The following is a 23,570-nucleotide window of genomic DNA, read 5'->3' on the forward strand; positions in this document are numbered from 1 at the left end:
TTTAGCTGATGTGCTATCCAGACGGTCCTGACCCGAAAAATATCGTTGTGGATGTGGGAGGCACGGGGTTTGGGGATCTGTCATGCACATGAGCTTTCCTTTGCTCTTTTTTCCTTTCTTGGAGGTGGGAAGATGTCCCAGGATGTCACTGTGGTGGCTCACTGAGCTTTGCTGTGCTCCACAGGCTTTGGTCTTTTTTATGAAGTAAGGTGGAGATGTGTGGATGCCAAGGCACTGTGCCTGGTGGTGTAGGAATGCCCTTGGGTTCATAGAATCATAGAATTGGCTGGGTTGGAAGGGACCTCAGAGATCATCAAGTCCAACCCCTGATCCACTACCACTGCAGTTCCCAGCCCATGGCACTGAGTGCCACATCCAGTCTCTTAAATATCTCCAGGGATGGAGAATCCACTGCTTCACTGGGCAGCCCATTCCAATGTCTGATCACCCTCTCAGTAAAGAAATTCTTTCTAATGTCCAACCTAAACCTCCCCTGGCACAACTTGAAACCACGCCCTCTTGTCTTGCTGATTGTTGCCTGGGAAAAGAGACCAACCCCCCCCTGGCTACAATCTCCTTTCAGGGAGTTGTAGAGAGTGATGAGGTCTCCTCTGAGCCTCCTCCAGGCTGAACACCCCCAGTTCCCTCAGCCTCACCTCATAGGACTTGTGCTGGAGTCCCTTCACAGCCTGGTTGCCCTCCTTTGGACCTGCTCCAGGACCTCGATATCCTTCCTGAACTGAGGGGCCCAGAACTGGACACAGGACTCAAGGTGTGGCCTCACCAGGGCTGAGTACAGGGGGGGGTTGCACAAAGTTCTCCTTTGGCACCAGCCCCCTCCAACAGAGGAGGGCAAGGAGTATAAATTATTTGGTGGTTGTGAAGTCCTTTATCTGAAGCATCCTGAAACTCCCTGGTTTCTGGGAAGTGCTGAGGGTTCTACTGAATTTTTCCATTCCTAATGTAGTACAATGACACTGTGGCACTTACTCCTCACAGTGCACCAGGCTGCTGCATCCTTGGTAAGGACCAAGAGCACAGCTGGGGCCAGGAGACCCTTTTAGCAAATGGCTGGATATACAAGCACTGCTGGTAGAGGAGAACATAGCCCAGCTTGTTTCATCTATTCTGCTGCACAGAAGAACTTGCACTAGTGGTATGAAGGAGACTACTTTCTCAGTGTAACACCTATTGTAATCTTTATTCATAAACAGAAAATATTTTGCATTAAAAAGTTTGACTTTTAGATCTTTTAGACTGAAGATCATGTTATGGAAGACTAAGAAGGGTCAGCTGCAACAGTGGTTCACATATCCCATGGCTTGAAATATTAAGCAACTTGGATTGGATTAAGCAACTAAAATGGATCCCAGCTTTGATTTATCTCTTGTCTTGAGTTCATCGTGCTGGCACTTCCGGTTTTGCCCTCCTCTGCAGTGCAAGAAAATCAATCCTTAGCAGGAAAAGAGATGCTCTGACTCATGGTAAGTGAAGCCTATCTAAACATGAGCCTATAGAGTATTTTTAAGGCTATGTAGCTTCAACCTTTTATTATATTAGCAAAATAATGTCTACTACACAAGAAGATATTTATAGGAGAGCACAGAGCTTACCTGGCCAGCAGTGACATGTGTAATTGTCAGCGTTGTCCTCACAAGTGCCATTATTGTAGCATGGTTGTGACCAACATAAGGGAGTTAGGGTCTCACAGTATATGCCCATAAACCCAGTACCAGTGCAGTTGCAGCTGTACCTGCAAGACAGAATACAATGTTCACTCTAGTTGGAAGTCAGAAGGTCTGGGCTTTGTTCCCAAACCTGTGCAGGATTCTTTGTGTAGCCTTTGCTAGCAGCTTGTGCAGTTGAGTCCAGGCTCCAGACCACCATCTGGTGCTCTAGGAGAAACCACTGAAATTAGGAACCAACAATGATCTTTTTCCTTAAATATGTGGTTTTACTTGGGGAAAAAAATGGCCTGTGAATTCAAATTGGGTTTGACAGATCATTTCTTGTAAGAATTATTGATCCTTTTTTTCTCTTCTTCTAATCTGAGGGGGGAAAGGTTTGCAATTTCCAATTTGTGTGGACTTAACATTATTAACAAAATGAAATTGGGGAGGGAGTAAGTGTATTAGTATCCCTTTCTCTTGGAATGGTAGAAATTGAATTGGCAGAAAAATAATTTGTGTTCCTTGAGAAAATGATGCTTTTTCTTTGAGGAAAACCAGCATTTTATTATTAGGTTAGAATGAAATTGTCAAACTGCTTGCTTAGTTCTGATATTAGCAGTAATACCAGCTTTGTTTTGATAGCAATGTTACTATTATGGTTCTTGACATAAAGAAACTAGTGTATATAAATTAACAATATACAGGCAATCAGAAATGTCTGGGGGTTTTTGTTAGTGGCTTTTTTCAGGTGAAGTAATTATTAAAAAATATACAAATACAAAACTCGTATGCTTAGGTCATGAGGTATAAGGTTAACTTGTGAATGTCATAAGAAAAGATAAGCCTTTGCAAGATAACTGTGTTAAATGTGCATGCGTGGATGATCTTTGTCTAATAATAATTATCAGAAACAAAAATTTATTCTTCTATATCTTAATTTTACATTAAAATGATAACTGGTTATTGTACAATTAAAATAATGGGAAATTTTGCTGAAAAGTAGATAAGCATACATATTTGGTGATTTCTGTGCTTAATAACTAAGTCTTAGACTTGGAGTAAATAGATGGAGAGGAAGTGAACTTGCTGAACATAAGAGACCATCAGAATACAACTGGCTCCTTCAGTCCAAGAAGTGCAAACTTTTTACTATACTATTTAAGTGTACATAAGCAAAAACTTCTGGCAGGCCAGTTTATTACTAGTGTATGGATTATTCCTAAATCAAAATCAGAGATGACTGAGACCAGGTGGTGTTTGAATTTAGGATATAAAAAGTAATGTGGAAGATGTGAATCAGAAAAATAATCTTCATTCCACGGTATATTCTCAAAACAGAAGTCTCTTTCTTCTGCTCTATTTTCCACACATTTCCTGCATGTGCCTTTAGTTTGGTACTGCCCATCTTTGTGATGAAAGATTTTTTTTTTTCTGCCTTAGTCTGTGCTACTTTTTTCCTTTAGTCCAGGATCATGGAGCAGTGAGGAATATTCACAATTTACTGCTTCAAGTGAAGCCCCAGCTCTGTGCTCTTTTTCCTCAGGTATCTTTAAGTGTTTGACATTGCTGCTGACTTTCAGGGATTCTGGAGGGTGCCCTGCTTGTGGGCACCTACTTGTAGACTGAGCAGGTAGATGGCTTTTTCTACTGAATCTTTTTTTTTAAGGCTTTCTTTTTGATATTCTCCCAATATGCAAAAAACAATACAGGAAGATCTTCTTTTCCCTGGGGAGCTTCCCTATGGAAAAAAGTGTTGGAGCATGCAGAGGTATCCTCTGTGCCCACACTAACCAGGTCCCAAAGGTCCAACTAAGGCACCTCTGTAAATTGTTGAGTTTAATGAGAAATTAGCTCTTAAACAACCAAAACAACAAAAAACACCCAAACCAACCAACCAAACAAAAAAACCCCCCACCAAAACCAGTTGCAAATTATTGCACAAGTTCTACTTTTTTTGCATTCATGAAACCTCACTGGAAGAATAGGTCTGAAATGTGGGAGAGAATTTTGTTCAGTGTTTGTATTTATGGCTTTAAATTCTAAATCTGTCACCTCACATTTCTGCAGGAGTTGGTGGCATGCACAAAGCCTCAGCTGTGCTCTGTAACATTAGTTAGAAAAGGAAGACTACTATTTAAAGATTAAATTCTTCATTTAACCCAAAAACTACACAAAAGGGAGGAAATTGCTAGACACCCTTCTGTTTTGAATCGCTTTGTTGTCTGACCCTTTTCATCATGTAACAAATGTGGGAAAAGCTCCAATCGTTCCTCAGGTATCCTGCAGTATTTCAAGCCAATTAAAATTGCTCTGACGTGTACCTCAGCTTTAAAAGTTAGGAGAAGAATGAGTAGGTTTAAGTCTGGCCTGAATGAGCATCCCAGTTGCTCACCTCTTGTGTACATCCTCAAAAGGTTTGCAGGTTACTAAGTGGGTCTGCTGTGAACTAGTGGGATGCAAGGTGACCTCCCTCACCCTGCTGTCATGCTTTGGCTGCACTGGAAAATGGGAAATTGCTTTGTCCTCTTCAGAGTCATTCAGTGCTGCTGAAAAGGAGCTCCCCAAGGTTGGTGCTGTGTCACCACACTGTACAAAAGCTCATTCCCAGAACATGTTCCTTCCCCTTCTCGTTCAAGGCAAGCGTGCCTTTTGCTGATGTGACTTTTGGACCCATTTTTGGGGCACTAAAATCTTCAAAACTGCTTTATAAAAAATGGAAAATACAGAATGGAGGATAAACCTTATACTGGTGAGAGGACCACCTGCATAAATATGTTAACATTATCAATAAATGTAATAATAATAACAGTAACAACTGAGCTCAGATAAGGGGTTTTGGTTTAAGAATCTCATGTTGGGTATGTCAAGCCAGTGTTGGTGAATGGATGCTGGAGCTCTGGCTGCCTGGGCTGTGCTTGGACCTCTGAGTAGGGCTCTTCACAGCTTCCATGTATTCTCCATTTTTTTTTTTTTTTTTTTGGACTTTGCCCATGGACTGCAGGTTGTTTTGACTAAGGAAGTGTCCTGTATGCCTGTAAAGTTCCCGACATATTTCCTAATGATATGGATTATTATGGTTTCTATTACTGCAGTTTTCCTCTGCCTTTTTCTGATGATTCTGGCTGTCAGTGTGGGCAGCTGCTGTTGGCAAATTCAATTTTATACTCTCCCATATCTCTATTGGAAATTAAGTTTGAGTGTTAGAAACAATATTTATCTCTAGATGACAATCCTCAGGGCCAAACAATAAGTTGTATATATTTAAAGTAAAAAAAACCAACCAAACAAACAAAAAACCCATGAAAAATGTACTCCATGGTCAGTCTTTGCCATAAATATTTTGGTGTGCTGCTGGCTCTGACACTTGCATTCTTCAATTCCTTTCAAATTGGATCTGAGATCAGTGCAGGATCAAGGAGTGAAATCCACAACCTGAAATGAACCCAGGCAGGTGGGAGGCTCTCCCATCATGTCCATCTGCTAATAGCTAATAAATAGCACCTCCCATTTGAGTGACCCAGCTGTAGGAACATACCCATTGGCATCATCCTGACACTGTCCCCCGTGGAGGCACGGCAGGCTGGCACACTCATCGATGTTGGTTTCACAGAGGTCACCAGAGAACCCGGGTGTGCAGGAGCAGGTGAAGGTCCCCAGGGCATCGTGACAGGTCCCACCATTCAGGCATGGCTGTGATGAGCACTCATCTATTTCCAGCTCACAGTTAGTACCTTCAAAAGCAAAAAAAAAAAAAACAACAAAACAAGCAACTCCCCCAAACTTAGGAGATAGTTTTGGGGATTTCAGCAAGGACTGTTTCCTGGCGTAATCTTTTGGCTTTTAAGCCAAATGCTGATTTTCAAAAGGCACTTCCTCCTCAATTTCCAAGGCAAGAGTAGTTTTTTCAAGGCTAGGGAGAGTTTACAAAAGAACAAACCACCAATTATTTGCAATAATAGGTAGAATAACAACTTTTTTGTGTTAGCTTGAACGTGGAAAGAGAATGAACTGATTGTCAGATTACTCAAACCATGCTACTGTCCTATTTATATAAAACAGAAGTGTCTCGTAACTTCATTACCTCAGAAAAGTCCATTTAAAACTGCACAGTTAATTGATTTCATTGAGAAGCTATCTGTCCTTTACTGCTACATTTTTGTTAAGATTTAGCAAAGTGTAATCAGACTATGATGCCACTTTTGCAACAGGTCAGAATGCTGGAGCTGCTCATCAGAGATAATTGATGGAACTAAATCTGTTCTGATATTAATTTACAGCTATTTATGATAGTTGGCAGTTTAAATATACACTCCTTTTTCTTATCTCAAGCAGTTTAGGAGAGACAAAGAAAATTTCATTACAAATGCCTTGCAGCTCCTGCTTTGATTGTTCCACGCTTTTGTAGGCTTATGCACTTATTTAATATTTTGAGTAATAAAGTGGTATTTTTGAAAAAAACTATTTTCACCTGACAAGTCAATTTGTTTGTGTCAGCCACAAAACAGACGCAAAAGAGCAAATTACGAAGGAGCTGCTTTTAAGGGGACTTTCCTATCTTTTATTTTGTTTACCAAAGAAGAAGTAGTTACTAAATGGTTTTCAGGAGAATTTCCTACCTGAAAAAGAATCTGCAGCTTTTTGAAGAAAGCATCTTTGTTTAAAAAAAGAATAAAAATCCATTTTATGGATAAATATGTGGAAATATCTTAAAATACCAAAACAAAATTCAAGAATGCTAGCAAATAACTATTTTTGATTGGATATCAGCATTGAAGTGCAGGTTCATATTCTCAGTAGTTAAGAAATATTACTGCTGTGATTTTAGGGAATATATTTTTATAGTTCCTTGAGACTGCATCTAGAACCCTGAATTGGTGAAGCCACTGGTCCTGTGCCTCCCGTGGAAGGTTCACTGATCAGCAAGCCACTACTTTCAGAAGGAGCCTGCTGTGAGAGCCCAGCACAGGAACACTCTCTTATGGCTTTATGGTAATGTACATTACAGCCAGATATAGTGAGCAATCCCTCTGTGATCACTGCCCTGTGAATTCACTGTAATTGTAAACACTGTGTTTGCAGAAGTCTGTCTAGTGACCGTAAATCTGCCAGAGCTTGTTAACAGCTTACTGCGAACACTAAAAATCATGTGACAAAACAAGCCCTGTTCAACTGCTCCTCAGTTCAGCCAAATTTAAAACTACAGGCTTGAGAACAGCCTGACGATTAACAGGAGAACACAGCGTTGTTGTTTTGGCTCCTGTGTTTAATCTATCAAGCCCAGAACCTGCCTTCGGCAACGCTGCCCGAGAAGAAAACTTCTCAGCGTGCCACGCGTCCCGCCCAAGTGATACACCATGCAAAGGGGGGGCATTCCTTCCCAGCCTCTGCTTAATTTGCTGTCAGGCTTTCCTACACGTGAAGAAAAGAGATGAAAAGATTAGGTATGCATTTGCACCTCCAGGCTGAAGTTCTGTCATCTATATGCTGCGTGCCAAATATCATATGCCAAAAGCACCAACAAGCCCTGCCACGGTCACTCTGTGGGGCTGCAGCAGCAAGAGCAAAGGTGTCCTGTGCTACAGCAGGCAGAGTGTTTCAGCAGATATGTGTAAAGCCACACAAGTGGTTTGAATCGAAAGACTGGGAAGGTGGATATAAGTGATATTTATAACTTTTGCAGTTTCTTTGAAGAACTAAGATTGTTTCTTAGACTGCTTGCTTTTCAAACAAGTCCTGCTGCGCGCTTCTTTGTACATCCCTGGTCAATAAAATGTAAATGCAGGCAAGGATGAAAGAGAGAGACATTTTCAGATTTCCCTGCCTTCAGATATATTGCAAAGTCACCTTCTGGTCAAAGTTTTAGAGGCTCAGTGTATTTCCAGGTGGACGTGTGAGTTCTTAGTATGCCTGGAAATTGGCATCTGGGCCATCCCTTCTGCTCTCCTGTGCTGTGGTGCTGTGCCTGGGCATGGCAGGTACAAAAGACTGTTCCCAAATTCCACAATCTTTATGGAGTAATCTTATAGCTAATGGAGTGTATCAGGTGGCTATTTTCTAGGCACTAGCTTTGAAAAGGCAGGAAGAGAGTTTGTGAAAAATTAAAGGGAAGGACCCTTTTGCACACAGGTCCTCACTAATTCCAGTTACCTGCATGCATGCACAGACATAAGCTGTTATGGAGCTTGCAATGCTGCACTAGACACAAGCAGAGAACAGTGGGGCTAAATCAAATCAAAGGTTTTGGTGCTGGGAATTTATTAACCATGACAAGCTCTCTTGGGATCTAAGTGCTTTCTGCTAATTTTTATTTTGAAACCCATTTGAAATGTGGCCAGTAACTGCTGGGCTCCTCTCCCATCACAGCCACGCAGTCAGGAATCCCAGCAGCAAGCTGATAACCTGGGACAGAGGCAGGAGTGTTGGTTTGAAACTTGAAATCTGCAGAGGCAAACAGACTTCCCAATTGCTGCTGGATGGTCAATAATACCATTTGCTGTTGAAACCCACAATGATCCCTCTGTGAGCTTTTTGGGTGTTAAATCTGTGCCCCATGGTAGAGGGTGAAGTGCCTCTGCCTGTCTTTGAGTGCTAAAATTTATAATTCAACTCCTCTAAATACTTGCACGGCAAACATGTTATTAATAAAACTTCATGATAAATTAAAAATCCCTCAGGAATAATTTCCTCATACTGTATGGTTAACCATAACAAAAGGTATTGCACCAGGAATTTATCTAGCCCATTGGTACTTATTGTATCTGCCACTGAAAGACTTTCTCCTGGTTTTTGGAGCTGCCATGCACTCCTGATAGCACACACTAAAATGTTCCCTGGCAGTGGCAGACTGGCTTCAGCTGTGTCCAGGAAGGTAATTAACATCCCTCAGCTGTGGGTAATAACAGCCTCTTACACCAAGCTCTGTTGGGGTGAATTAAAAGCTAGTGCAATTAGTGCAATGGAGGGGAAAAAAAATGCATTTGATTAAGGTGGCCAGCAAAACTTCAACAAACCAATTGAGTTTCATTATTTAACAGCTGTGTGACACATGTCTTGTAAATAATTTTCACACATGCAGAGCATTATCATAGAAACTGCAGATTTCATGCTAAATTTTCCAGTCTTTGGCTCTTTGTGCCTTCTAACCTCTTCCATTTGTGTAAGAATTATGTGTGACATTTCTCAGCTATTTTAAGAAGTGCTGCAGCATACCAATCACACAAAATAGCAGTCATAGTCCATGAAAAAACAAGTAGCAACCACAGCCAGTAACTCAAGCATTTGGTTAACATTACTGCTGTAGATTTACTGTACATTCTCAACCTACATATCAAGAGATATAACCTTTTTAACATCTTAGGGAAATGAGATGAGGCTGGATGACTTCCCACAGTAATTCATGGTGTCAGGCCAGGATAATAATGGTTGGCAAGATCCCCTAACAGAGTAAATGAGGGGTTTTATGACTAGTGGGGACACCTCAGAGCTTTCATCCAGTAATCCCTCTGGCTTGCCCATTTAGTGCAACTCACAGCAAGGTGCAGAAAACAACAGCAAAGAATGCTTCTGATAAATCATTTTGTTAAGGAGCCTTTAAAAGCTGGTGCTTTACTGCTGAAGGAACAGTCCACTTCTCCTCTACAGAACCATTATTACTGGTCTGCTGCTGGGAGTAGTGTCAGAGCTGTATATCAAAACACTGCAGCTGCTTCTGCTTTGTATTTTGGACCTCTTCTTCCTTGTTTCTCTCCTCATTTCTTAACTCTGCTTGTGCTCAGTAAACAGTACTTGGTGACATTGCTTGATTTTTGGTGAGAGCAGAGAGCTCCAGCCTGGTAAACAGCAGAATTTCATGATGAAAGTGGAGCGACTCCAGCAGAGTGATTTTCCTCCAGCAGTTTGTGTTGAGCTAAAACTTAATTTCTTTTTGTTTGGGGCTTTACTATTTTATTATGTTTTCTCTCTCTGTGTCTCTGAGGTGCACATTCCGTCTGCTTCAAACCGAGTTCCTGGGCTATGGATCCAGGCCTGGACCCCACCAACAGTGCCAGTCAGACAAATACAGTTTCCTGAATACAACAGGAGGTCTGGGCTGGGTCTGATCATTGCAGAGTGACCATGCTGGTTGTTAATAGGTTTTTCCTTCCTTCTGCTCTTTGGCTTTCCCCCAGTTGTGCAGTTTTCTCCTGGGCTGGCCTGGGCTCAGGCACCCGCTGGCAGCAGCAGGGTGGTGGGAAGGTAACAAGCTTCCTTCAAATAACATTCTCTGTGCTCATGAGGAATATTAACTGAGGGCTGGCTTCCAATGAGTGTTGTGTCAGACAGGGGAAAGCTGCTTTTTACCTCTGCTTCCCCTCCTGCTTGAGGGTTGGGGGATGGAGCTGTAAACCACATTGCTCATTTCTTATTCATTTGAATCACTTGAAGCAAGAGATGTTTCCCCCCTTTCCTCCCCTTTTGCTGTATGAATCTTCTTTTTCTTTGCTTACCCAACTAGTAATCTATCACTAAAATGCCTCCCCTTTCTCCTCTTAATGATCCAGTGTGCTACCTCTTGCAGCTCTAGCCCTGAATACAGCTTTGAAATTCGAAGAGAACAGTTTCCTGCAAGGTTTATATGCCCTCCAGTAGAGGAAGGAGGTTAAAAAAAAAATCACATTCATACCTTAAAAATGGAGCAACAAAAAATGAGATTAGAAAAAAATGGGCAGTTTGAGACCATGATAATACTTTTCTTTCTATTTAACTTATATTATGTTCCAGTTGCAAATGATTCCTCTCTTTCTGGGAACAGTAGAGAAGAGGAAGTTAACAAGAAATGTCTGGGTTTAAGAGTTCAGTTTGTCATAATTAGCAAATCAGACAAGTCTAATTAGATCTAATTTTTAAACTTGTGAAACACAGGTTTTGTCTGAGGATCAAAAAATACACATACCACTCTGTTGGCAAGCATCTAGAGAACATTTGTTTCTTTTAAATGAAAGTTAACATAGTCCTGTTGAATAGCTTGATGTTCCCCAAACTGCTTTGCATTTTTTGGTAAATGTGAGATTTCTTTAGTACAGAAGTATTAAAGAGATCAGTAGTTCACACTGGTAATGGACCAAAATGCCAGGTAGTAATACCTGGTTTAGTAATTAGTAATTTAGTAATTATGACTAAATAAGTGAGTGGCTGGGGGACCTGAACTTGGAACATGAATTATGATGGTTCTCCAAGATGCAAAGAAGGTGTTGTGATAGTGCTTACCTGTGTAGCCAAGGGGACAGATGCAGTCATAGTGTCCTATCTGGTTGAGACACGTTGCCCCGTTCAGGCATGGGTCTGACACACATTCATTTACTTCCAGGTCACAGTGCTTGCCTTGGAAGCCCGGGACACAGTAGCAGGAGTATTCAGCAACCCCATCCCTGCACACTGCTCCGTTGTGGCAGGGCTCAGAAATGCATTCATCCAGATCCAGTTCACAGAGTGTGCCCGTGTAACCTGCTCTGCACAGGCAGGTGGGTCCAGCCAGGCCGTGCTGGCAGGTGCCCCCGTGTTCACAAGGGTTTGTGTCACACACACTGACAGCTATTTCACAGGTGGATCCATTATAGCCAGCAGGGCACTCACAAGTAAAGCTGAGGTTCCCAGCAGAGCTTAAGCAGGTAGCATTTTGGAAACAAGGGTTTGAGGAGCAAGGATCAGAGGTCTTATTGCAGAGTTCCTCCACGCTGTCCACTGATGGATCTGCACAAGGGCAAGGATCATCTTTATGACCAGCACTGCACGTAGAGTTCTTTTGGCAAGTGTTTGACAGGCACCTGGATTCATTCCCCATGCAAAGGGACTCTGGAAAGGAAACACAAAAGATCCTGAGGACATCCACAGCCCTGGGAGTAACCAACAGTGAAAGAAGGGCAACCCTTAGCACAACTGTGCTTCAAAACCACAAGCTCCAGTTGTTGACTGTTGTGTGTGACTGTGTGATGCTTGTTAGTAGACTTCTAAATGTAAAATGAAAACAATTATGAAAGTATGAATAGGTTGTAATTTCCTGTTCTTTCCTCTTCCAGCAACTATGGTCTGGAGTGTAAGGATTGCTTAGCACTATATTGAGAGTACACTTTGCAACAGAACTGATGGTTGTCAACAGATATCCAACAATATGGAATGCATTTAGGCATATTTAATACATTTTTTTTTTTTACTAGAAAAAGGAGTTGAACCACAATCAGTACCATTTTATATTATTTTGTGGTGGAAATTCTTTGCATTTGAGTTCAACAAAGCTAAATGACTTGGGTGCAGTTATAGCTCAAGTAAGGGGTTCAAACCATCATGCACTTTGATTTTTACTTCCTTATTATAAATAATAATTTCACAGCTGTGCAGCATTTCCACCTCGAGGAATCTCCCAAACACCTTAGATTCAAAATAAACCTCTGAGAGCCTCTGAGGCTGGAGGGACATGGTGAACATAGTTTAAACGTGTTCCCTACCCTGCAGGAGCAGAGCTCCTGGCAGTAATTAAAGGCCACTTGGAGTTGCCTTGCTGCTGTGAAGTCTGACAGACAACAGCAGTAACTACTTCTCACTTCCCAATCAAGGGGAGAGAGCTCTTATCAGCTTGCTCTGAGAAACAACTGAGAAACACTGATGGATTTGAAGCAGTGAAAGTAGTGAAGGATGTTCATTTAGTAGAAAAAAACCCAACCCCCCCAAAAAATCTCAAGAATTTTGCTGTGAAAGTGTATAATTTAAAAATCATTGTTAACTGTCTCTATCCAAATAAATGCTTGTATTCAGAAAAGCATAACATATGTACATAACTGTATACCTGCTGCCTGAAGTTCAGTGCTAGGCATGCTCAGCAAGAGCAGCAAGGTGCCAGATTCCTAGTGCCTGAGGTAGGTGTACTGACCTGGGCTGAATCCTCTGAAGCTGCAGCTTCACTGCCAACAATATAGAGTGAGCTATGCTGAAGCTTGTGTGCTTTTAACGTTGGCTAAAATCAGGTCTCCCCAAAGCAGCACAGACATAGGTGAAAAGTGCAGTGGGGTTCTATTGATCACTAAATTAATGTCCCAATATTGTGCTGGTTTTGTCATGACTTGCCATCGCTTTGGTATGGGGCTGTGGAAACAGTATTAATCACCAGGGCACATCCTGCAGGGTTTGGGAATATTTTTACATGTAAACTGACTCAAGGCTGTGGAGAGGGTGAGACCCATGGGGTTAATTGTAAAATTTTTTGCAGCTTGCTCTAGACCTCTCTCTTGGCCTACAAGTCAAGCTTTTTAATGCTGAAGAGGGGCTAGTGAAAGAAATCCTGGAGTTCCCTCCCAAAACTAGTACTAGTAAAATGAAACAATGACAGATCCAACCTCATAGACAGAGATTAATGGAGAGAAGAAAGGCAAGTGGTTATTTACTGACATAAATAACCTAGAAGTCAGGACCATATAAATACTGACCTAAAAACCAAATGCTGAAGTATTTGAATTCCCCATGATCACACTGGAAAATCTCTTCTGGGGTACAGTAAGTTATATCCAGTATATTTTTTTTTTCTTTTGCAACTTATTTTCATTGTGTTACAAGAAAGCCTCTACTCTATAGTGAACATCTGAATACCATCAGATTTCTAATGTGATTATGATGTGACATTCCTCCAAATATAAGGGTAAAACATTTTGCATATTGCCAGAGGAAAAAAAATATACTTGCCTCACAAATAGGTAAAAAAAGGAAAAGCAGGCATATCTTGGCCAAGAATCTATATACATAAATACAAGCTATTAAATAAAGCTTGAATGTTCCTTTTTTTTTTTTTTTTTTTTTTCCTGGGTGGGGTAGTAGTTCATAAATGGAAAGACCAGTGTGCTAGAGAATGAAAGTTGTATTTAACCAACTATACAAGGGTCCTGCCAGCATCCTATTTCCTTCTTTCAGTTTAAACTTTTATTCTGGAATCTTGTTTGGAAATAGGAAGAGAAGGTGTCTTCTACAGCAGTTACCTGAAAGACAAAGGCAGAATAGTGTATGTTTGTGCAAACAGTGTGCTGTGGATGAGCTGGACTTCTTCTTAGAGGAATTCAGACCCATCTAAAACCAGTATCTAATTTCCTCCTGGTTCTTGGAAATAAGATTTAGGAGGGTGGACACCACAGAGAAGGAGATGGGGCACTGAAAGGGAAGCAGCATGTAGAGGTGCTTATCAGGGCTGGGATGAGCAGTGCACATGAAGTCCTGGGACAGATCCCTGGCTGGGACACTGGGGATGCCAAACAACTGCTGGGGACTGTTAGAGGGTACAAACTGGCTGCTGGCAATGTATTTTATGATGTGAATTTTAATACATGATATAATTTAATCTATTCTTTTCCCTAGTAAGGGGAACTGGGGGAGGAAAGCTTCAGAAGGCTTTACCAGCTTAGGAAAACCAGCTATGTAGAGATGCACTATGATAATAAATGGGAAATGTTGGAAATGTTATTTGTGTTTCATTGTTGTGCCTTGTGACTTGAGGTGTATACAGGAGCAGTAGTACCTGTAAGAATAAAAAGCTCCAGTCTGAATAGACTTGATGCTCATAAACAGATACATTTACTGTGTCAAATATCTAATTAATACTGGTTTGAACAAGGAGAATAGAGATTTATGTAGTGGCATTAGTATTAACGGTGTCATGATTTAAAGTTAACTGTGAATTGAAGGATTGCATAGAAATAGTTTCTTGATTGTTTGATTTGAGGTTTTGCATGTATAATGAAAAACTGAGAAATGCTGAACTTTTTTTAGCTGTTGTCATGCTCATAGATATCAGAGATGCAGAGGAGACACATCCAGAAAAGGTATGGCCTTTTCTTAGTAAAGTTTATCTTTATTTAATGCAGGCTGTTAGATCTGACTAAGGAAGCAAGCTAAACATTGACTAACAGGAGGAGAACTGGAGCATCAGTACTTCTGATTTAGCCCACCCTTAAAATGACCATCCCCAGACTTGTTAACATTCAGTTTTGCACTGGGAGCAGATCATTCATCTTAACGTGGTGTCAGTTGTATTTACCCCCAGCTCAGAGCTCTCACTGAAAGCAAAATTAAAGGCATTGGCCATGGTGTGCTGCTCCATAGGCAGCAGTATCATGGACCTTTCCTCTCCTCAATACAACCTCACGTGTGTTCTGCTGCCCTAGTTAACAAAACTTTGTATATTACCCATGTGTTTAGTTTCTTTTCTTTAGCTTGCAAAATAAGGAACTTAACTGCAATTAATAGAGTGCAGTAAAATGAGCAAAACAGCATTCCTTTTGCATCCCATGTTTTTCTTGGAACTGAACAACTTTAAAGAGCTTTCCATTCAGTCTCTCTACCTGGTTAAAATTCTCTAAGAATGAAAGTTTGAAGAAATTACCTACAATTAAGTTATAACATTATCTACCAATTGCACTGTATGTGTAAATTACAAGAGGTGAGGTCAACCATCCAAGTGCTTCTTAAGCAGAAACACTGTGAAATGAGAAGAAATTTCTTTAATTATTACTGCTTTTACAGAGATAAGCTGCATGCAACAACACAACTTGCAATGTCTGTGTGAGGGTGAAACTGAAGCATTTTCCAGTCTGCAGTTCTGATAACAACATAAACCAGCTCTGAGCAGTGGTTAAAATGTTTTATAGTTCTCTGAGGCAGGAATGGTGGATGGAAAAGGAGAGAAGAGGAAAGAAAGCCCTAAAAGCACAGCCTGTCATGAAGGCAACCAGTTTGTCTCCAAGGTGACACCACAATGGGAAAAACATGAAGCAGAAAACCTTTCCTTGATTTTTTAAACTAGTATCTTAATTTCAACTCCTCTGGCTTTAATAAAATTAATTTCTTATGCAGAAATTGCCTATATACAATTCAGTTAATCCAATGCTCCCTAGAAGGTGCTTTTGTCTGATTTGTAGTGCAAGTTTACAGATAAGCATTTAAGCTTTTGGATTCATCCTAATGCACTATGCCAAGTTTTCTATTATTTTTTTAGTTTTTGAGGAACACAAGAGTTCTGAAAGCCTTGGCAGAGATGTAGTCACTCTTGAGTTTTATCTTATTTGTGTTTTAAAGGCTAGGACCAAGAGATTTGTTAGGGGTGCTATACAGTAGTTTTGCCCCAGAAGCAAAACTGCATTTCAAAAAAGGTGATCATCAAAGGGTATGAAGTAACCATACTGTGGTTTTCAGATGGCAGCCAGTTCACCAGGACATTCCAATGATTTTTTGAAGAAAAGTCATGTTCCTAAATGACTTGACTGCTTCAGAAAGCCCTTGGATCCTTGGCTGCCAGTTTGAACATTATTTATCACATCTTTAGGACAGGGTGTTCACACCACCTCCCTCCCTGCCTGCTGGAGACTCAGTTTCCCTGCTGCTCTGGAATGATGTGGAAGTATGGATTTGGGAATCTTTTGAGTAATTGAGAACTCTTTGGAAATGAAAAGGAAAAAGGCCATTGCACGTGGGAGGTGAACTTGTGTCTGATGAAAAGGCTGGCACAGTTTGAGCTGATGGTTGGAGAGTATTCTCTGTTACATTTTCAGGAAGAGGGCAGAAACATTTCAGTGTTTTGGGGGGTTTGATTTTTGTTAAGGTTGCAGAGGGATAACCTGAAGAAGCCTCATGTTCTAGCCCAGATACACAGAGGAGCCGTTTTCATTCTTAAGCAATTAAGTTCAGTTCAGCAGTGACTTGTCCTGACAGTCTTAAAACTCGAATGTAGCATTAGGAAAACGGAAACAAAATGCTGATCACTTTGGATTTACACTGACTGACACTTGAGGTAATTATCAGTCTCTTTATAAACATTGGTACATTAATCTAATTACGAGAGGAATTAGTGCCAAGCATTTTACCCCATGGTTAAACACTTCTGATGCAGATGAGGTGCTTGGCAATAAAAGTCTTTGCAGTAAAGGTTGCCATCTACTGACAAATTGTCAGTACTGCTAGAAACATGCCACTACCTGCGTTTTTTGAGTTAGAACAAACGATTAAATGCGAGAAATGCTGCTAAATAACCGGTTTTTTGCTTTATGATAATCTTACTGAAACCCATCAAATTGATGTAGTTAGTGTATGAATAATTGACATTATATACCTAACCAGCACTAAAAATGCATAGTTTTGGTCTGGTAAAGACTTCTTAGTAACCAGAAACCACTGAAGTGATACAAAATAATTTTTGGAAGTGCCTGACTACGAGCATAGGAGGGCAAAGCGAAATTAGTGGGAAAGTTAACATGAACAAGGCAGGGGTTTTGAAAGGGCTTAAGGAATCTGGCATAGGTCTTCTGACTCCTGATAAGGAAACTAATGTTCTGCAGTAAATTGGGTAGTTTAGGAAGAACTCATTCTTATGTCTCTCCTGATTTTTTTAATGGCTTTTTCATTTGAATCGGAGAACTGAAGAGGTAATGTGTGCATTTCAAAATATTATTTTATCTTAAATAGATAAAATTTAAAGTAAAGTGATGGTCCTCAATTCTGAGAATCTGATTAGCAATCTCAGCTATTCAAAACCATAGAAAAAAACCCTTCCAAACTGTGCTGGGTTACTCCTAGCAGAAACATCTTTCAACAAAGACTTATTCTTTCCAGACATGACTCTCCCTACAATTGGTGAAATATCATAATCAGCAGCATTTAAAATCAAATTTTAATCACTACTAATCCGAGTTCACCTGATGTGGCCACGCCTGCACTTTGCTAATCATCTCATCATGCCTGGAGGCTGCTTGTAATCACAATCCTATCAATCCTATTCTTCAAATGTGCCTTTTTTCCCTGAAGGAGAACTCTAAGCTTCACAGAAGCTCCCAACACTTACAGCTTTAGGTCTTTTAAGCATGCTGCAGAGATTTTCTGACCCTCTTAACAAGGCCAATCTATTTTCTAGGGAAAAAAAACAAAACAAAAAACCCAAAACAACAAAAAACAAAACAAAAATAAAACAACCAAAAAAATCCAAACTTAGAGATACTTCTTGATGCCCACATAGTCATCCACATCGACACATTTACTGTGCTTTGAGGGGACTTCTCTTTTTCCTTTACCTTTTTTTTTTTGTTAAACAAAGGGTTAGTGCTTCATCCATTTGAATTAAAAGTGGGAAGCTGCATCACATACAGATAAAGCAGTTCACAGTTCACAGAATTTTTATTCACTCATATATTTTGGAAAGAAATGGATAGCAAAAAAATCCCAGTATGCTGGTCTATAGGTTGAGAAATAAAATTTTATAATACTGCTATGGAAAAAAATGATCAAATTAGAATAGCAAATAACCAAACCAAACAACAACCCGGAAAATGTGTTGGGTGAAGGCTTTTGTTGTTTTTAGTTTGCTAAAATAGATTATATCCTTGACATCTGGGTTGTGGTCAGCCACTAGAATGATAAAAATTCATTGGAATAAGTGAAGGAACTGTTGCTTCTCTTAGTACTATTACTTCAAACTGTCTTCAGCATAAAGCCTTTGTTCACAACTGAAGCTCACCTTATGATCAAATAAGCTCACTAAAGAAGTCATGGGATAACATGATGGCAGCAAGGGTTTAGATAGCCCAGTGTCTGGAGTTAGGAAACTTCAATACTTCCATTCATTTCTTCTTTAAAACTTCCCTTGGGATTTTAAAGAAGTGTGTGAATCTGTGTCACTAAAATACATAACTTTAGTGAGATCTTGACATAATTAGCATTTAGCTGGAAATATTAAAATATTGTCTGAAGCATTTACTACTGCATTGAAGATTGCCTGGCTTTGGCATAACCAGGCACATCAGTTGATATGCAGTGCACAGAAAATGCAGTTCCATCACTGTTACAATAACTTCCTTGCAAAGACAACCTTGAGAAGTCGTGGGTGGGCACACATGTATATTGAATATATTCAATCTTGATGTATCTTGAAGAACTAGATGAGCACAGCTGCATAACTGAAGTGACAGAGATTGGGATCAGATACCTTCCCCATGGACTGAAAGGCAGAGATGCTGTTCATGGACCAGCATTTGGCAGCTGGGGAAGGACATGAAGCCGTGCCATTCTGGATAAAACAGAACTGGGTAAGGGGCCCATCTTAGCACTAAAAATAGCTTTTCCATTTTGATTCTCCATGAATAGACAATATCTGTGTTTCTCTGTTTCCACACAGTCCTGCTTGACAGACTTCCATCTCAAACTTCTAAACATTGCACTGAGGCTATTTTACCCCTTTCCTGCCCATGCACCAAAGCATTTGTCTACAGTCTTCATTATTTAATGTAATGAGCAGCTTGCAGTTACTTGTGGTGCCATTCCTGCTTTTCAAGCTTCACCTGGAATGGAAGTGCCAGCTGGAGCTGACCTGCTCTGCCCACGACTGTCATTATTCTTCAGTCTCCTCAAGGAAAAAGTGCATCTTGAGAAGGTACACACAAACTTTTGCCAAAGAAGCAAACACTCATAATTGTGTCTGTGAATACTGTGATCATAAAGGGTTAATCCTGAATCTTTAACTTCAGTTGTGTGTCCAAAACATCCTAGCATGTTGTTATAGAAACCACTTTCGGGTTTTAAATGTTGACTTAGAATTATTACCATAGTAACCACTACTGCACACAGGCAAACAAGAAAAAAAGGCAGTTATACAAATATTCCATTTCCATCAAAAAAGCCAGTTTTGCTTCCAAGTACATTTATATCAGCAAAAACAGGGAAAATAAATTAACAACTTATTTTCTGAAGCAGAAGTATTGTCTATTAGAGTAAGTGTAACAACTGAATAGGATGAAAATTTTAAAATGTTGTATAGGAAACACTTTAAGATTAAAGCTGTGATTCGAATTACAGACCTGGATATTAAATCTGTCTCCATTTTGCTATTCTCCAAACTTCTGCAAGCCCCCACTGCCCAAGAGTGAAGACCCTCATTGCCTGATGTCATTTTCCTTTCCTTTCTTTTTTACCTTCGTGCAGTCCCAGAGTTTCTTACCCTTGGAGCACCTCAGCAGTGTTCATCCTTACAGCTGCACCTCCTGATGATGAGAAGCACAGCAATATTTTGACAGCCCTTCCTACAAAGCAGCCAGGCAATGGCAGGTTTGCCATGCAGAGTGAGCTGTGCCTGTTCAAAGGCTTGGTGTGCACACACACAGAGTGCAAGGAGCTGGAGAAAACAGGGCAGTGGGTGCAGCTCCTTAGCTTGTGACTTGTGTTGTCAGAAGTGGACAAATAAAACCAACCCCTCAAAGATGAGGTAAGTGCTTTCTTTCTAAAAGTAAAGGTTCTTGGGGTCTCATTGTATTTGGCATCATTCCCTAGTGCCTGTGTTGAGAATAGAAGAATAAAGAGTCCCAGGAGCAAAACAGCTCCTGCAGATGGAATTTGGAAGATTATTGGTTCAATTGGACAGCGTGGCATGGTGCTACTAGCAGTGCAGAGATTGGGTTGTAATGTGAACAAAAGAGTTTACCCACTGCTACTTCTATTATGTTTGGCACCAGAGAACTGCAGTTTCAGTGATCATTGTGCTTTGACTGTACACAGACATTTTTATTTGTATAAGATGCAGGACAGTGGGTGATCAGAGCCAAAAGGCAGATGATACCCATTACAGCAAATGATATAAACACTGATGTAGAAACTGAACTGATTTCTGCTGTGCAATCCCCACAACTATGTGCATTATATCTGAATATATCTTTCCTTTTTAATAATTTCACAATATGGCTCCACAGTCTTAACTTTTCCTTCTCCTTTTTGAAGTTACAGAATTTCTTTATTTAATTTCTTTTCTTATTCAAACAGAAGAATATATTTTTAATAGTACAGAACGTGATTCCTGGAAGGACATGGGAGATAAATAGGTGAGAAACAACCATGATACAGGTGAGAATCTGGGGGTCAGCTTCAAATTTTCCTTTCTGACAGCTCTTTAGAGACAAAGCAGAGAGAAAATTTACTGTGCTCAAAATCTGAAACAGCAGATTTTAGCAGCAGATTTAGATAATAAACTTCACTGCTTATAGGAAAAATACAGTGATTCTGCAAGTTAAATGTATTTTTCCCAAGGGCTCAGTCAATACCTTTCCTGCTTGCACTACTCTTAGGGCTTCATTAAAGCTGGGGACACCCTCACCATATAACTCAGGATACAGTCATGTGTGTTAAGATCTCTCCTGTGAGATCACAGAATCACAGAATCAGCCAGGTTGGAAGGGATCTCTGAGATCATCAAGTCTGACCCTTGACCCATTTCCAGTGTGGTTCTCAGACCATGGCACTGAGTGCCACATCCAGGCTCTTCTTAAAAACCTCCAGGGATGTTTTGGAAAGGTTTTCCAGAAATAGAAACAAAGAGAGAAAACCTAAGTAGCTCAGTTAGGGTTGTGAATTACATCTTCTACTCTATAATCTTATCCTGTATTGCTTGCCCTTAGTGAGGTTTCTCAGCACACCTGGATGAACTTGTTTGGATGGTGGATTGGTAAGGTTTATGTGAAAGGTGTTGCTCCTGCCTTGCTTCCAAGAGGTGCAAATACAACAGCACCAAGCCTCTTCAAATTCATAGAAGCATAATCTGGCATTTCCAAACCTGATATCAGTACCCAGTGAGGGGTGCAAGTGGTGCTGGGGAAATAGAAAAAAGAAAGCAATGCTTGCTGTTCAAAAGGTACCACCCGTACTCACAGCTAAGCTGATGAGGAAACCTAAAACAGACACCTCGGAAGTAGATATGTGGCAAAATAATGAGGGAAAAGGTGCTAGGACTCAAAAGGGTTGTGGAAAGACCGAAAAAATGGTCTCACTTCTTTATTGCATCAATTTTCAGGGATTTTCAGGAACACGGAGGGAGTGGCACAGCATAAAACTTTGGTTTGTGAGTTCTGAGTGAAATCCAGTTGCTCCTGGTGTTTTCAACTATTTCCAAACAGGGAGCAAAGGAGCTGTTGCCTGTCGAAGAGGACAAATCTCACCTTGAGAGACACAAGGTTTCACAGCTTCTCTGGAGTCTGGAAAGAGTTTACAGCACTTGGCTTTTGTGTAAAACAGAGGCTCTGGCTCCCACTGAATTCAGCCTCAGCAGGGAGCTGGGGGCTGAGCTGGGACACCTTGCCCCTCACACAGCCCATCCACTGCTGACTTGCAGCTCTGAGATTTCATTTAGGCCAGGACATGCAAGTAGCAGGGTGTGCTCAGTGGGACAGAAAAAGCAGTCAGAAATGCTGCCAATTGCTGGAGTTGAGGGCAAAAAATTGAGTAAAAAATCGACTTCAGGTCCAAATTCTGGGCCCATGTGTTGTTTTCTTTTGAAAGCAGTTAGAAGTCATCCTCTTCATTTTCCTTTATCTGTGGTTCTGCCCTCTATTTCATTACCTTCTTCTTTTTCTTCATATGAAAACAGTGTACAGCAGAGATTCCAACACACGGTAGCACATAAAGGTGCTGTGATTTTAAAACAGCCTCAAAGGTCTGTGATGCTGACCCAGATGTGCTTGCTTTATGTCAGTCAAAATTGGACAGGCTTACTCTTAGAAATGCATCATATAAACCTGTAACATAAGGCAAGAATTTCTCTTGGTGAGGGATATTCTCCTATCCACATTGCAAGTCAAAGAATTCAGAAAATCGGATTTTGCTCTCTGTAATTCACTCTTACATTTTGGCTTCAAGACAATATATAATGTACATATATATGCTCACTGGTCACATGTAATACACTAGTAAATAATAGGGGAAATGTTATTGTCAAGTATATCACCCAGGCATATGTTCACAGCCACGTTTTGATGACTCCTGATTCAACATATTCTCCCCAAGCACTTGTTTTTATGGCATTCATATAACCAGAAGATCCATCAAGGCACATCATATCAGATGCCCCATATCCCTTCTGCCCAATCAAATCTCTAGCAACAAAACACACATTCAGAAAATGATGGTTTTTACATGCCAGAACAAGGATAAAAACCTATGGCAAAACACATAAGAGATTTTTATAGATCTATTTCTATTCCCAGCTGGTTCTCTACTCTCTGACCTGGAGCCTGTAAAGAAATGAATGTTTCAATGTTTCTAAGTGCACAGCTGTGTACCTGTGTGTGCAGATGTTGAGTTTGCCTCCAGTAGGTTCTCAGTACCACAGCTGAGAACCTTTGCAGTCAACAAAATGCAGCAGAACAGCAAGATCAGCTCCAGCTTTGGACTGGCATCACACTGATACCCACAGCCACCAGAGCACATGCTGACCCTCCAGGCTTGCTGAGTGCAGAGGCCTTTTCTCACACTATTTCAGTCTCATACTATGTAACAATATTCTCATGTCAAAATCTTGATGCTGCTTCTCCTGTCTCCCCAGACTTTAAAAAAGTGATCAGCCCTGTGGCAGATCAGAAATGATGTCACTGCACATACAGTGGCCTCTGGTTTAAATGCCAGGGGAATCAGCAGAAAGCTTCAGTGAGGCTACGATGCACAGTGAGGACATTCTTCTCCAGCATAGACTTTGCAGAGGAGTTCACATTCCAGCCCTTTCTGTTATTTAGTAAATTCTTCTCAATAGAAGTCACCTACAATTAGCTCTGCATGACCTAATTACCAATTGGGATTCAGTAACTGCTTGGCAAAAGTTGCAGCTCCTGTAATTTTGTACAGGGTGGAGGCTAAGAAGGGGAAGGGGCACAACCAGAGTTCCATCTGCTCTCTGGCTGAGCTCCTGTGCTGAGAGCAGCCACCAGCAGGGCCAGTGACATAAAACTGAGACTGGTGGAAGTGCTATGATCATGACCTGCACAAGTTACTCTCACTGATACCATCCAGCTAAAAATGACTCATGAGCCAAATACGGGGATGCTACACTGGGAACTTTTGCAGAGGGCTGGTCTTTTGAATGCCATTTTC

At 40.7% G+C, this 23,570-nt stretch overlaps 1 protein-coding gene and 1 long non-coding RNA gene across 4 annotated transcripts in view; one reads left to right on the top strand and one right to left on the bottom strand.

Annotated features, from left to right (window-relative positions):
• The window catches only part of CRB1 (crumbs cell polarity complex component 1), a 103,860-nt gene that overhangs the window by 58,478 nt on the left and 21,812 nt on the right, over positions 1–23,570 (bottom strand). For 2 of the 3 annotated variants that reach the window (XM_071751046.1, XM_071751044.1), the window contains exons 2-4: positions 10,917–11,501; positions 5,206–5,401; positions 1,614–1,753 (exon numbers count right to left, since the gene is read on the bottom strand). In XM_071751046.1, the coding sequence (XP_071607147.1) occupies positions 1,614–1,753; positions 5,206–5,401; positions 10,917–11,501 (921 nt within the window). Of the gene's footprint in view, positions 1–1,613; positions 1,754–5,205; positions 5,402–10,916; positions 11,502–19,662; positions 19,746–23,570 lie in introns of those variants that run through there. The other variant, XM_071751045.1, reaches the window with a different exon arrangement.
• On the top strand, positions 1,037–19,736 carry LOC139799252 (uncharacterized). Its single transcript, XR_011727198.1, has 3 exons — positions 1,037–1,484; positions 19,001–19,098; positions 19,647–19,736. It is a non-coding gene; the product is annotated as an uncharacterized lncRNA (long non-coding RNA).

Source organism: Heliangelus exortis, chromosome 8 (genome assembly GCF_036169615.1).
Source record: "Heliangelus exortis chromosome 8, bHelExo1.hap1, whole genome shotgun sequence".
In the NCBI taxonomy this organism is placed as follows: Eukaryota; Metazoa; Chordata; class Aves; order Apodiformes; family Trochilidae; genus Heliangelus; species Heliangelus exortis.